A 15,585-nucleotide genomic window follows, 5' to 3' on the forward strand; every position below is an offset into this window, starting at 1 on the left:
AAGAGGGAATCCGTCTTCCGAAAGGATTCCGTAGACGACAGGTAAACCCTGATCGCCCTGACAACATCCAAGGAATGCAGAGCAACCTCCTTAGGATGCTTAGGCTTCGTACAAAGCAAAGGCAGGACAATGTCCTCATTAATGTGGAACTCAGAGACCACCTTAGGAAGAAAGGAGTGATGCGGACGCAAGACCATCTTATCCCATTGAATCACCAAGTACGGAGAACGGCAAGATAATGCTGCCAGTTCCGACACCCTGCGAGCCAAAGTGATCGCCACCAAAAAGGCAACCTTCTTAGATAGCAGAGGCAACCATATATCCCAAATGTTTTCGAAGGGAGCACGCTGTAACACGGACAGAACCAAGTTCAAGTCCCATGGAGGTAAGGACTCCTTCCTGGGAGGAGCCAAATGTCGCACACCTTGAATGAAGGTGCGAACCAGAGAATAAGACGCCACAGGGCGTTGGAAAAGAATAGCCAGTGCGGACACCTGGCCCTTGATCGTGGCCAGCGCCAGGCGCTGGTCCACACCAGACTGGAGGAAGGCCAACACTCTCGACACCGAGTACCAGCGAGGGGAGAACCCCCTGGACTCACACCAGGCGAAATAAGCCTTCCAGGTACAGTAATAGATTTTACCAGAGGAGGTTTTCCTAGCCTTGACAAGGGTAAGAATGACCTCAGAGGAGAGACTCCTGTCCCTCAGGACCTGGGTCTCAACAGCCAGGCCGTTAAAGCCAGCGACTGTAAAAGCAGGATGGAAGATCGGACCCTGAGACAGGAGACCTTCCCGCAGAGGCAGTCGCCACGGAGGCGCCACTGCCAGGTGAACAACATTGGCGTACCAGGACCGGCGTGGCCAGTTCGGAGCCACCAGAATCACCAGGTGCGGTTCCGAGGCTAACCTGCGGAGGAACCTGAATAGCAACTGAATCGGAGGAAAGGCATACATCAGACGATACTGATGCCACGGGGCCACTAACGCATCCGAGGTGTCCGCCAGCGGATCGCGCGTTCTTACCACAAACCTTTCCACCTTTCGGTTTAGCCGAGATGCTAACAGATCCACGTCTGGGGATCCCCACTTCGCACACAGCATTTGGAAGACCTCCGGGTGTAGGGACCATTCCCCCTGGTCCAGGGTCTGGCGGCTAAGATAGTCGGCCTGCCAATTCTCCACACCTGGAATGTGACTGCTGATATCGCCGGGACATGAGTCTCGGCCCAAGACAGAATGTCGGTCACCTCCCGGGCCACCCGAGCACTCCTGGTGCCCCCTTGGTGGCATTGTCGGTCTGTTTCCGGACAGGGCGGCCCCGCAGACGGTCCGACCACTGGAAGAGACAGAGTTTTATCGCACGCAATTCCAGCACATTTATCGGGAGGGAGGACTCCTCCTCCGACCAAGTGCCCTGGGCAGACAAGTTGCCCAGGACTCCACCCCAGCCCGACAGGCTGGCATCCGTGGTAATCACCGTCCACACCAACGGACGGAAGGACTTGCCTTCCGCCACCGACGGGGACTGGAGCCACCACAGAAGAGCCAATCTGGTCTGACGACTCAAGGAGACCCTCAGATCCAGGGACTGAGGCAGTCTGTCCCACCTGGCAAGGATCTCCACCTGGAGAGCCCGCGTGTGAAACTGAGCAAAAGGGTATCGCCTCGAAAGCCGACACCATCAATCCCCAGGCCCCGCATACAGGTCCTGAGTGACGAGAACGGGTTGTCCCTGAGGGACCCGAGCTCGTCCTGCAAGGTCCGGAGCTTGTCCTCCGGCAAGAACACCTTTGCCTGAGCAGAGTCCAGAATCATTCCCAGATAGGGAAGACGATCGATGGAGAGAAAGCCGATTTCTGAACGTTGATGGTCCATCCAAACTCCTGGAGCGTCTGTACCGTGGTGGACAGATCGCGCACAAGGTCCTGGCTGGCACGTGATCTCAGAAGTAGATCGTCCAGGTAACCCAAGACCGCAATGCCCTGTGCCCTTACCAGGCCCAGACTCTTGCCCCCTTGACGCCTTTCACCAGGGTATCCAACGCCTCGCCAAAAAGGCGAGAGACAGCATAGGGAAAATCAGCAACTGTTTTCCGCGAGGACTGTTCAGCTGACCAGCTCTTCAGCCAGATCAGTCGTCGGTTAAGTCCCGAGACATTAGACAGGCGTGCTACTAAAGGTGCCTCATTCAAGGCCGCATCACACAATACATAATTCCTCGGTGAATTTGATCCACCATTTCCAGCCGGGCAGGCGGAACATCATCAGACACGAGGTTGCTCCTAAGTACCTTAGTCCAATCAGCCACCAAAACGGACGCGAAAACAGGTTTGAGCAACGAGCCCGCCACCATATAGGAATGGTGGGCTAGAGACTCCAACCGCCAGTCCGTGGGATCCCAGAAAACCGGGGTATCCTCAGAAGGAACCAAGGTAGCCTTGCTTAACACGGCCACAGTGTGATCCACCTGTGGAGGCACACACCATCGTGATTCCGTAGCCGGCGCAAAGGGATAAAGCAATTTGAACCGGCTAGGTACCAGAAATGGACGTTTTAACATGCGCCACATTTCATTAACAGTGTAATGAAACTCAGCTGGGCAGGGAAAAACCTGCGCCGACTTGCGGGTCCTGCGTGTCCCAAATGAGGACACAACGCCCGGAGGACTGGACTCATCCTCCAAATGTAGTGTTTCCTTAACAGAAACAATTAACTCATCCACGGTCGCCCGCTCTTCAGGCGACCCCGGGGAGGAGGTATCAACCCCTTCCACCTCTGCCTCCCCCTCAGACCCCAGCAGGTCCAAGGATGAGCGAGACCCTGAAAAGGGCACGCTCGCAGCAGCCATATCACCATCTGAATCAGAGGAGAGAGACAATCTGGGCCTCTTTTTAGCAGCACGTTCAGCCATCAGCATTTCCATATTTGACACCAAAGTCCCAAATCAGGTCTCAGAGGGGCCACAGGAGAACTGGGGACCCCCACCAGAGCTGGGGGGAATTTGCAGTCCTGAGAATCCATTGCTCAAGGTTTCAAAACAACAGTGCAAGAAAGTTTGTACTGCCCCTTTAAGACCACTGCGGAGTGCGCAGCCCACCGCTACAGCTACAGTGACAAAAACCCCCAAACAGGAGAAGAAAAAACTGAGCCAGAAGCGACAATACAGAAAGATATTTAGAGCGATAACCTGCAGAGCCCTGCAGAGTGTTGCCACCGATGTCCTGCCTCAGAGGAAAAGGAAGTGCTGCTAGAGTAGGCCGAACTTATAGGCTGCATGACTCAGTGAAAATGGCTGCCCCATAGAATTGCATGGAAGGCTCCGCCAAAATGGGCGCCGGACATGCGGTCGGAACGATCGTTCTGCTACCGCAAAATGGCGGCGGATGGCGCCAAAACAGCATGCAGTATTGCCCATAGAGAAGCCAAACATGCCTGCCCATACCTAAATTGTGGATTTACACCGCTGCGGCCGCCACACACACAGTCTGCACCGTTAACAAGCACCGAAGTGACACAGGGAAGGGGACCCCCAAAAACATACAGCACCACAGCGCATGCACAAGCGATCCCCGCAGGGACCCCATCAGGGAGTCACACAGGCACAGACATGGGGGACACACAGCAACACAGGACTGCCATCCCAGACAGAGGCCCCACACAGAAGTACTTACCTGTACCAGATGGCGTGGGGTGCCTCTATGAACGGAAAGCCACTGTCCTCATCTGACAGGGAGTGCCGTTAGCCAGGGACATGACACTGCAGCATCGCAGATGTGTCCTGTGAGGTAGCCACCTCACGGCTGCATCCCTGCTGCGAGCAGGGATGGGTCGTTCATAGTGCCAGGACGAACAACGGCTGAACGCTCGATGGCGGGCTGGGGGTCCATCTGACCCTCTGCCCTGGAGAACCAGGGCAGTCAGTCCGAATCCCAGCACCGCATGATCCATCTTCATCCGAAGAGTCGACTAAAAACTAAAGCTGACAAAATAAACAGCTAGTAAAGTAAGAAAAAAAAACTGACATTTTCAAAGAAAATCAAATAAATGGATTTTTGTAAAATCTTACCGTAAAATCCTTTTCTCTTAGCTCATTGACAGACGTAGTCCTCGGTGATACAGCACCTTCGGGTTATGTTGCCTCCACAGGAGTAGGACTAGACAGGAAATGAAAAATGCTCTGGCCACACCCCAGGGGCAGTCCCCGAGGGTATATCCTCTCTCTCTCTGCCACAGCAAATCAGTTATGTCACAAAAGCAGTGCTTAGAGAATTTAACCCAACCCAACTCAAAAACAGAGGGGCGGGTACTACGTCTGTCAATGAGCTAAGAGAAAAGGATTTTACGGTAAGATTTTACAAAAATCCATTTTTCTCTATCGCTCATTGACAGACGTAGTCCTCGGTGATACAGCACCTTCGGGAAGTCCCAGAGCAGTATCACAAATGAGGGGTGGGAAAATGGAAATCAAATCCAAATCTAGAAGGCCCAACCAGTGCCAACTAGAAGTTTACAATGCTCATCCTTAATGATGAGACGCAACAAAAAAATTTTCAAACAGAAAAAAACCCTCGAGGTAGACCACCGGTCTCCTCAAATTGCGGCCTGCAAAACCTTGCGGCCAAATGAGGCATCCTCCGATGCCATCACATCAATTTTATAAAATTTTGTAAAGGTATGTACCGACGACCAGGTGGCCGCCTTACATACCTGGACCACTGACGCCTGATGGCGATAGGCCCAGGAAGTACTGAGCGCTCGAGTGAAGTGCGCCCTAACAGGGAACGGAGGATTCCGACCCTTAATAGAATAAGCCTGTACCACCGTCTGACTGATCCATGTAGATATGGTCGCGGCAGACACAGGCAACCCCCTTCAAGGGCTATCCGTGATCACAAAAAGTGAGTCTGTCTTACGAAAACCACTTTAGGAAGGAAGGATGGATTCGGAAGAAGAACCACCTTATCCCTATGAACCACCAGATCTGGGGAACGACAGGATAATGCGACCAGTTCTGACACCCTGCGTACAGAAGTAATGGCCACCAAGAAGGCCACCTTCTGGGAATGTAAGCAAGGGAATCTCCCTAATATCTTCAAAGAGAAGTTTCTGAAGAACCGACCACACTAAATTAAGATACCAGGCGGTAAGGGTGTGCACACTGGCGGAGCCAGATGTCGCACCCCCTGGATGAAATTCCGCACCAAGGAATGATTAGCCAAAGGTTTCTTGAAAGAAGATTGCTAACGCCGAAAACCTGACCCTTGATCGTGCTCAAGGATAGTTTCTGCTCAACCCCTTGTTGCAGACAGACCAAAATTCGGGTCACCGAATAGGTCTGTGGGGGAAATCCAATCGATTCACACCATGCAATATAAGACTTCCATGTGCTGGAAGTCGCTTTCCTTGCTTTAACTGGAGGTAGGAATAACTGAAGCTGACACTCCCTTGTCCTTCAGTACCTGGGTCTCAATGGCCAGGCCATTAAGCCAGCGACTGTAAAGCAAGATGGAAGATCGGTGCCTGAGACCGCAAATCCTCCCTGAGAGGAAGTCTCCAAGGAGCGTCCGCGACTAGCCTCGCCAAGTCGGCGTACCAGGCTCGACGAGGTCAATCCGGAATTTCCAGAATAACTGGAATTCCCTCCACCTCTATCCTGCGAAGAAGTTCCCGCAGCAACTTGAGAGGATGGAAGGCATGGCGTAGCTGATACTGCCCCCACGGGGCGATCAGCGTTTCTGCTGCGTCCGCTAGAGGATCGTGGCGCGAGCTACAAACCTCCGCACCTTCCTGTTAGGCCAAGGTGCCAACAGATCCACATCCGGGATGTCCCAATGAAGGGACAGCTAGGGAAAAACCTCTGGATGAAGAGGCCATATACGATTGGATCCGAATCGGGCTGCTCTAGAGCTGCTCGATCCAGTAAATCAGACAAAATCTGATCGCTCTCAGTTCCGATACCCTTATTGGTAATCTGGATACTATCGGAAGAAATGACTTCCCCTGGTTGAGCATCGGAGACTTCCTGGTCCGCTCGCTCAACCGGATCCGATTGTCCAGGGAATCGGAATTCTGATCCCATTAAAAAAAAAAAAAATCTCCTTCAGGAGAATTCGGGTATGAGACTGGGTATACGGTACTGCCTCTAAGAAGGCCACCATCAGTCCCAGCCAATTGACGGACAGCAACATCCGAATCGTTGACTGAACCTTCTGGAGTTTCCCAGCAAGGAGAAACTCTCTTGCCCAGGATGTATCCAACCTTAGGCCCAGATAGTTCAGTCTCCTGGTGGGAACCAGGGATGATCTTTGGGAAAGCGAAAAAACGCTGATGTCCTGCGATGATGGGGATATAAAGATAGGCATCCTATATGTCTATGGACGCCAGGAAATCTCTTTGATGCAGGGAGACCACCACTGTACGGATGGACTCTATTTCTTCCCAAGTCCAGATTTGGATGCACCTTGCCCTCTTTCCTGAGCATTGTGAATAGGTTCGAATAGAACCCCTGAAACCGTTCAATGTTAGAAGGGAAGAATCGCACCGGTGGAAGTGATCGAAACTCGATCCTGTGTCCTCCAGAAACCGGTGAAGACATCCCCCCCCCACCCCAGAGATGGGTAGGGGCGCATCAGGCTATATTCTTCAGGCTTGGCTGAGCCGGACTCTTTGTTTACCCGACCAGCGCCCTTTGAAACCCCTCTAAAGGGGCTTTGGAGGGTTTCGCCTTATCGCCCGCCCTCGCGGAACAAACAACTCTATATGAGCAGAAAAGGAAGGTCCTCGTTAGTTACGAGGTCTTTTTATCTTAACAGTCTGTGGCAAGACAGCAGGTGGTACCGTCTATCCTATAAAGAGGAATTCCTCAAACGGATAGCACCTAGCCATGCGTTTGGAAATAACAGGGGTTCGTTTCAAAACGACCCCATTTGGGTAAAGGAAAATCCTTCGCCCTTTTGGTAGGCTAACAAGTACCAAAAAGGAATCTCAGTCTCAGCTACCTCTGCCGGTGTAACCTCAAGACTAAAGGTTTCCCGGACGGACACAACTAGTGCATCCACCACTCTTGTGCTATGGCGGAGGCAGAAACGTGCTCCTCACTGCTGAGGAGATATTACCTGAGACAACAGCCCCCTAAGAGGGACCTGCAACTGCATTGACCAGTTCCGAATCCGTATCTGAAGTATCTGATAAACAATAGGGGTAGGCGGGGGTCGCTACTTGACCCCCGTCCCTGACAGGCCACCTCCACCCGGGATACCAAAGACTCCAAAACTGCCGATAATGCATTAAAAACAAGTGGGGTACTGGAGGGTCCTGCGGCCACCTTGAGGGGATCAGGTGGGGATACCTATGCGGCAGGGTCAATGATTATACAAGACACTTGCCAGCGACAAAAAATGACAAAGTAAAAAAAAAAAAAAACTTTTTTTTTTTTTTTTTTTTGTGTCCCCCAGTCGCAACAGCGCCCCTCAGTGTTACCTGCCTTTTTGGACCCCACAGAGAGAGAGACAGACCCCAAGGCTCATCCCTGATGCACAGAAGTTTTCATCAGCTTGCTCAGTGCTTGTCTTGTTACAGACAGGAAGTCTTTGGCCCTATTTCCTGGGTAAAAGAGGCGGCTCCGCCCCTTAACACGCCTGCCGGCTCCTCCCCCTGGCTCCATGAGGTGTTTGAGTCACCTCAATCATGGCCGCCCCCATGCTGGAGACACGAGGCTACACCAAAATGGCGGCCTCGTGCGATCTACCAGACAATGGCGGCGGCCTGCACAGAATAGCGGCATGTCTGCAGAAGGATCTCGGCCTCACAACCCTTCACCCTCATGGTGGTCAGCGTGGTCGGAGGTACCGGACCCTAGCGGGCCGTATGCGGTCCGTGGCCGTCGGGAGGCATCTGCTTAGCTGGAGGAATGATCTGGAATGCAGTATACATGTATAGACATCGCCCTGTGGCTACTGACAGGTAGGATAACTTATACTATCACAGTAAAGTTCTAGTACTGCCACTGACTACAATCATTTACACATTTTTACAATTAGATTGTCAGCTCCCAAACCAAGCCTCCTGGCTTCTTGTACACAAAAATCACACTCAATTAGGGGGATCTGTGACATGTTGTAGGATAGAGGGGAACCCATCCTTACCATTACAGAGAGGGGCCCGCGTTCACCACAAGACCCGTCAGGGGGAAAGGGGGAACATACTACTCACCATACCGGAACCAGGCGGGCGCCAACTCCTGACAGTACCCCTCTCCACCGAGGTAGGAGGGCTGTAGACCAATACAGGCGCCGTGACTCATGGTCTTTGGCGTTTCAGCGAGACGTTTAACTCGCAGGGTCAGTCCCCGTCCAGTGGGACTATGTCGCGGCCGACCCAGCGCGGAGCTATGGCCTGCACGCGCTCGTAGGCTGAACTGGGGTGACCACTGGATCTCAACATCCCGCCCGTCGCCCAGTTCAGCTTTCTTGCTTGAAGATCTCACAGGAACACTGGAGAAAAAAAGCTGTCTTGAAAAATTCTTTTCTAAGAAAAAAATCCTGCCAGGACCGAAGATCCCAGCAAGGTATCTAGGTCCTTACTCCTGACTAGACAGAAAAAAACTGATTTGCTGTGGCAGAGAGAGAGAGGATATACCCTCGGGGACTGCCCCTGGGGTGTGGCCAGAGCATTTTTCATTTCCTGTCTAGTCCTACTCCTGTGGAGGCAACATAACCCGAAGGTGCTGTATCACCGAGGACTACGTCTGTCAATGAGCGATAGAGAAAAAAAGATTAGTTAGGCTGAGACTGTAGCCCCAGAACAGGGAATCCTAACTACTCCTGACGCTAGGCAGAATGAAACTGAGTTGGGAGTGGTAACTGCAGGGGGGTATTGACCAGATGGGACAGCCCCCATGGGTGTGTATATGCAAATACCTTTGTTCTTTTGACTAAGTCTTTATGCCTAGCTACTCCTGTGGAGCGGAAGTCAATACCCAACAGTGATGACTTAGAGGCGGCGGCGACTGTCGGAGGACGTAAGAGAAATTACCATATTTTGTGCAAGACACCAGGCATGTCCTCATGAAAATTAATCTGACGTTGCCCCCAGGACATTATACTTGCAAGTATTGATGTAGAATCTCTCTACACTTCTATACCCCCTTCCTGGGGCCTGTCAGAAATTGCCCATTTTCTAGATTCCAACTTTCCTTCCATGGGAGCTCAAAATTAATTTTTGCTGGAACTTCTGCAATTTGCTCTGATGAATAATTGCTTCCAGTTTATGGGAACAAACTATAAACAAATAAATGGTACCTCTATGGGAGCCCCATGGGCACCGGCATATGACTGCCTACATCTTGGCTGGTGGGAGGAGGAGGTGCTTTACTGTTCTGAACTATACCATAGCCATGTTCTTCTATGGCTAAGGTTTATAGATGATGTGCTGGTAATCTGGAAGGGTACTCCTGAAACATCCGTATTTAGGAACACCTTTCCAATATTAGGGGTGCAAAAGAAAAAGATGAAGATACACCCATTGCGCAGCATTTTGCGAAGTACCACAACAAGAACCCAAGTTGCCTGAAGGTCAAGGGCTTTTTTGCCCTTATACTTTCAGGGAGAAGAGGCGATTTCGACATTATTCTGCTGCAGAGAGAAAAAGAGTGGATTTTTCGGCTGGGGACGATGGCGCCGAAAGGCCTTAATAATGATTTAAATCTCCAGGTTTTCCTGACTCCTTAATGTAAATAGTCCCTGCACATTCTCCCAGTTACAAATGCGTGCCTGATTCAATTGGCATAAATTGTGCACTATTTGTGCACACATTTTGTGGTATTGGAGGGGCGCCTCTATGTGCACAACTATTTAGTCTGAGCTCGAATTTATAATCTGTCTAGATTTATATGAAAAAAAGTTGTTTGGCTATTTGTATTTCTCTATTTGTGCACAAGATGGCGCTAGCCTTGGTTTCACACATAGTGCTTGTTCTGGCCTCTGAAGGGGTTAAAAATTTCATCAATTTACTGCTGGGGTGGAAGTGATCTCAAACCCCCCCTCCTCCCCCCCCTTTAAGTGACCCCATGAGGATTAAAAAACGGGCCAGACAAGTGTACATAACACCCTGAAGAAGTCCACGCCACCCAGTGGACGAAACACATCCCTGACCTATCCCTGCATCTCCACCATTCCCCCTTCAGTGTTTGGAACACTCTGAAATCCATTTATCAAGCTTTCTTTCATTGGAATGTCGCTGCAGGCCCTGGAGATCATCTGCATCTTTAAAAGACTGTTTAACCTGTGCCTTGTGGACCCCTGTATGAAAATCTCAGCTGGGGTACCCCCAGCGGCAGATAGCCCCCCTGCATTGTGGGTTCCATATGCTAATGGCATTCACGAGGCTACCATCGGACTGACTCTCAACTGGTGACTCTCACCCCCCAGGACACGCAAGTACCCCACAGCCAGATTTATCTTTATCCTGCAATACACAGCAGTCACCCGCTGCGGTGGTGACTCAGGTACCCATCCCACCATACAGGGATTTCTCCTGTCTCTCATGATTCAGTTGATTACACGTGCCTCCCCGGATCTGAGTCTGGACATCAGTGCATCTGACTAGCTTCTGCTTTAACACATAATGCAATATTTTGTGCTAAGAGGAGTGTGTGCTCATTGCACCAGTTATCCATCTGTACCTGACAGGAGTGATGATTGCCTTTTTTCCCTTGCTTCCAACAGTGCACTTTCAATGTACGTCACCTGATGCCTATAGACCTACACTTTAGGGCATGATTGGCACAAGCGCAGATCTGTTCGGTGTGATTGTACAGCAAGTATACAGCTGACTCCGCCAAAGTTACCTGCAACTTGGTATAGCCATGTGTTTCTGGGCATCACATTACTGCAATACACGGCAGTTACCCGCTGCGGTGGTGACTCAGGCATCCATCCCACCATCTTGGGATCTCTCCTGTTTCTCATGATTCAGTTGATTACACGTGCCTCCCCGTATCTCAGTCTGGACATCAGTGCATCTGACTATATGACTTGCTTCTGCTGTACCATATACTGCAACGTTTTGTGCTAAGAGGAGTGTCTGCTCATTGCACTAGTTATCCATCTGTACCTGACAGGAGTGATGATTGCCTTTTTTCCCTTGCTTCCAACAGTGCACTTTCAATGATCATCACCTGATTAGGATGCCTATGGACCTACACTTTAGGGCATGATTGTCCACTGTTCTGATATTGGCACTTACATGTGTTAGATCAATGGTAAATACAAGAGCAGATGTCCTCGGTGTGATTGTACAGTTGGTATACAGCTGACTCCACCGAAGTTACCTGTAACTTGGTATAGCAGGATCAATCTTATTTATTCCATGTGTTCCTGTGCATCACATTACTTTGTATCTTTGGCTGCAGGTATATGTTGGGAGTAGGTGCTTATTAGAGACAACGTTGTCTTTTACCCTGTGTTTAGTCTGCACTTTTAGTGTATTTTTCGATGCGTGTTTAATTTTTCAGTTTTGCATTAATAAAGGAATTTTTGAGTATATACTGTGGTTGCCATACCCCCTTCCTCCCCTATAGAACTCCTTTCTCTTTTGGGTAATTCCCTATGCTTGGTACCACCTTTACCACTCAAGATGGGTGCACCACCTACGGCATTTGGGGACTTAACTACCCTCCAACAGGGTCATCAACCCTTGACCTCTAAAGCACCCTGCCAGCGAAGTCACCAGATACGTACTACCCAGGAGATCAATGTCCACAGGATCCAAAACCAACTGGCAGCATTACAGGCTGTCCTCGATCTTGCATGTGAGGTTCGGGTACAGTTTTGGCCTTTTGGCCTTAGGGGACCAACCCGGATGAAGCCCTTCTCCACCCTAGCAGGGTAGCTCAGAACATTCTAGGAAATAAGAAACTAAGCCCATGAAGATCTTCAGAATGACATTTGCAGGCACTACCGCCATCTAATACTAGCTAAAATACTGAGGCTTAGCGAAGCTGGGAAGGGTTATGCTCGGGTAGGGATTTGGGTCTTTTTTTTACCAGTGTTCATAAAGTGGCATAAAACAAGTAGTAATAAGTGGCAATAAACATGAAGTGCCCTGTAAAGTACAATTAAGAAATCTGAATTTCTGTGGATAATAGAAAACATGAATCCTTTATGAAATCAATAGAAATAATTACCTGTAACCAAGCTGTGATTAATTTGTCCCCCTAGACACCCAAGGATTCGTACTACTCGGTTCCTCACAGATGATAAAGATGTCTCTTCTTTCTGTAAACAAAAAAGAATCCCTTACTGCTCCAAAGATTAATTAGGTGTAAGTAGATTTACCTTAAAAAGTGATGATTTACTGTGCTATAATGACGGTTTTTTCTTTTTATTTCAAATTCCCTCTGGAAAAAAAGCAATGCATTTAAGGGTATGTGAGGTGTTTAAGCACTTTAAGCCTCACAAAAATACTGTATCTGTGTAAAATTATGCTGTCTATGGCTGCTATTCCTTGGAAACTGAGTAATATTTGGTGATGTCACTACTGTGTTGCTCACTGTTCTCCTTGCTGAAGGCTCTGATATTAGGATTTAAAAACCTGATTTTAACAGACAATGCAAAACAGACATAGTACAGAACTGGTCGTTTTCCTTCTGCCTGCCTTTTATTTGGGGTACAGCTTCCAGAGTTACCCTAAAACTCTCAGCTGATATCCAAGCCCAGCTGGATTTTCTAAATTGAAGAGTTTATATTAGAGTTAAAAAGAGCTCGGCAGGCTACGGACCGTATAGCGGAGGTCTTCCGCCGCTACTACGCCTCTCTGTACAATCTGGCCCCTGACACGACCGAGCCTGCTCGAGAAGCTTTTCGCTCTAGAATTCAGGAGTATCTACAAGCTTCGGGCCTCCCCGGCCTCCCGCTGGACGCCCTGGAGAGACTAGAAGAGCCGCTATGTCCTGCTGAGCTCTCGAGGGCCTTGGCGGAATCACAAAGGGGCAAGGCACCGGGACCTGACGGGTACACTCTGTCTTACTATAAATTTTTTGAGCATATTCTTTCCTCGCACTTCCTGGCTGCCTACAATGCGACAGGAATGGGAGCGGAGTTCCCCGTGGACTAACTCCGTGCGCACATCACTGTGCTAGCGAAGGAAGGCAAGGACCCCCTCCTCTGCCAAAGTTACAGACCCATCTCGCTCCTCAATGTTGACTTGAAATTGTTTACCAAAATCTTAGCGTCCCGCCTGGCCCCTTTGCTCCTGCAGTTGATCCACAATGATCAGGTGGGGTTTGTCCCTTCCAGGGAGGCGAGGGACAACACTACGAAAGCACTGGACTTGCTGACTTTGGCGTGGACTCGGAAGATTCCTATGCTGCTCCTCTCGACGGACGCTGAAAAGGCGTTTGATCGGGTGAACTGGGATTTCCTTGTTGGAACACTGGAGCATATTGGACTGGGACAGCGCATGATGTCTTGGATCCGGGCGATTTACTCCCGCCCGTCGGCTTGTGTTAAGATCAATGGCCTGCTATCTGACCCGTTGGGGGATCTCAAATGGGACTAGACAGGGGTGTCCCCTGTCACCCCTGATTTTTGTTTTGACCCTGGAACCATTTCTGCGTTCTATTAGGGCCAATGCTGACATCACTGGGGTGAGCATTAATACACAGTTTGCGCCGAAGGTGGCGGCCTACGCCGATGACCTTCTCTTTTTCCTTACTAACCCGCTCATTTCCTGAAGGAGTTCCGTGCTTATGAAGCCCTTTCCTCTTACAAGATCAACCATCAGAAATCTGAGGCACCGCCCGTTGCGATGACCCCGGCGTTGTTGAATCTCCTCCGGGAAGACTTCCCTTTTAAGTGGAGTTCTTCCCAAATAAAATACTTGGGTATTTTCCTCCCCAACTGCCCCGACCGCATCTTTGAATGCAACTTCCCTCCTCTCCTCTCTCGGATTCGGAAAGATTTGGAGGGGTGGCAGAAGGGGATGTTCTCCTGGTTTGGGCGCTGCAACATTATCAAGATGAATGTCATGCCTCGTCTGCTGTATGTTCTGCAAGCCCTTCCAATGGCTGTTCCCCCGGTCTTCCTGCGTAAAATAAACGAAGCCTTTCGTAGGTTTCTTTGGGTGAGGGGCCCGCCCCGCCTTTCACTTAAGGTTCTCCGCATGCCCAAGCTTGGTGGTGGCATGGCCTTTCCGGATGCGGCCTTGTATTACGCTGCTTGTCACCTTGCCAGGATCGTGGACTGGCACGTCCATGGCCACCTCAAGCAATGGATCAGGATTGAGCGGAATGTGGGGGATGTTCCTCCGGAATCCCTCTTGTGGGGCACTTCCGATCTACCGAAACGTGTGTCCGACCACCCGACCGTGGGGGCTACCCTGAGACTGGGCCGCAGGATCTGCAGTGAGGGCCTGATTGCCTCTCTACCCTCTCCTCTGTTCCCAGTTATTGAGAACAGGGACTTCACCCCAGGTCTGCTGGATCCGTGCCCTGAAGTCCAGAGGTTTCCATCAGGCCAGACACTTTATCGCTGGGGGGCGGTGGGTATCCAGGCAAACCCTCTTCTCCAGTACTTCCTACGAGGCACTGTCCTTCTGGCAAAAAGTGCAGTTGGCTCACTTTCTGCAGTCCCTGCCGCCTGCGACCTCTTTTGCTAGACGCCTTTTGCCTTTTGAGGAGCTGTGTGTCTCGGACGCTCCTTTACGCCATACCATATCTCTGATCTATCGTCTTCTGACGGGGCCTGGTCCCTCCTCCAAACCTCTGTATATCACCCGGCCCGGTTGTGCAAAAAATTGATTTTTGTAAAATCTTACCGTAAAATCCTTTTCTCTTAGCTCATTGACAGACGTAGTCCTCGGTGATACAGCACCTTCGGGTTATGTCGCCTCCACAGGAGTAGGACTAGACAGGAAATAAAATGCTCTGGCCACACCCTAGGGGCAGTCCCCGAGGGTATATCCTCTCTCTCTCTGCCACAGCAAATCAGTTATGTCACAAAAGCAGTGTTTAGAGAATTTAACCCAACCCAACTCAAAACAGAGGGGCGGGTACTACGTCTGTCAATGAGCTAAGAGAAAAGGATTTTACGGTAAGATTTTACAAAAATCCATTTTTCTCTATCGCTCATTGACAGACGTAGTCCTCGGTGATACAGCACCTTCGGGACGTCCCAGAGCAGAATCACAAATGAGGGGTGGGAAAATGGAAATCAAATCCAAATCTAGAAGGCCCAACCGGTGCCAACTAGAAGTTTACAATGCTCATCCTTAATGATGAGACTCAACAAAAAAAATTTTCAAACAGAAAAAAACCCTCGAGGTAGACCACCGGTCTCCTCAAATTGCGGCCTGCAAAACCTTGCGGCCAAATGAGGCATCCGCCGATGCCGTCACATCAATTTTATAAAATTTTGTAAAGGTATGTACCGACGACCAGGTGGCCGCCTTACATACCTGGACCACTGACGCCTGATGGCGAAAGGCCCAGGAAGTACTGAGCGCTCGAGTGGAGTGCGCCCTAACAGGGAACGGAGGACTCCGACCCTTAATAGAATAAGCCTGTACCACCGTCTGTCTAATCCATT

General features: G+C 50.2%; 1 protein-coding gene across 1 annotated transcript in view; it reads right to left on the reverse strand.

The window, feature by feature from the left end:
* PRKDC (protein kinase, DNA-activated, catalytic subunit) overlaps positions 1-15,585 on the reverse strand; it is a 1,165,045-nt gene that overhangs the window by 872,143 nt on the left and 277,317 nt on the right. Inside the window, exon 23 of the mRNA XM_082258689.1 lies at positions 12,186-12,276. Coding sequence (XP_082114815.1) covers positions 12,186-12,276 — 91 coding nt within the window. The remainder of the gene's footprint in view (positions 1-12,185; positions 12,277-15,585) is intronic.

This window comes from Pelophylax lessonae (genome assembly GCF_965119305.1).
Source record: "Pelophylax lessonae genome assembly, chromosome: 5".
Taxonomy (NCBI): domain Eukaryota; kingdom Metazoa; phylum Chordata; class Amphibia; order Anura; family Ranidae; genus Pelophylax; species Pelophylax lessonae.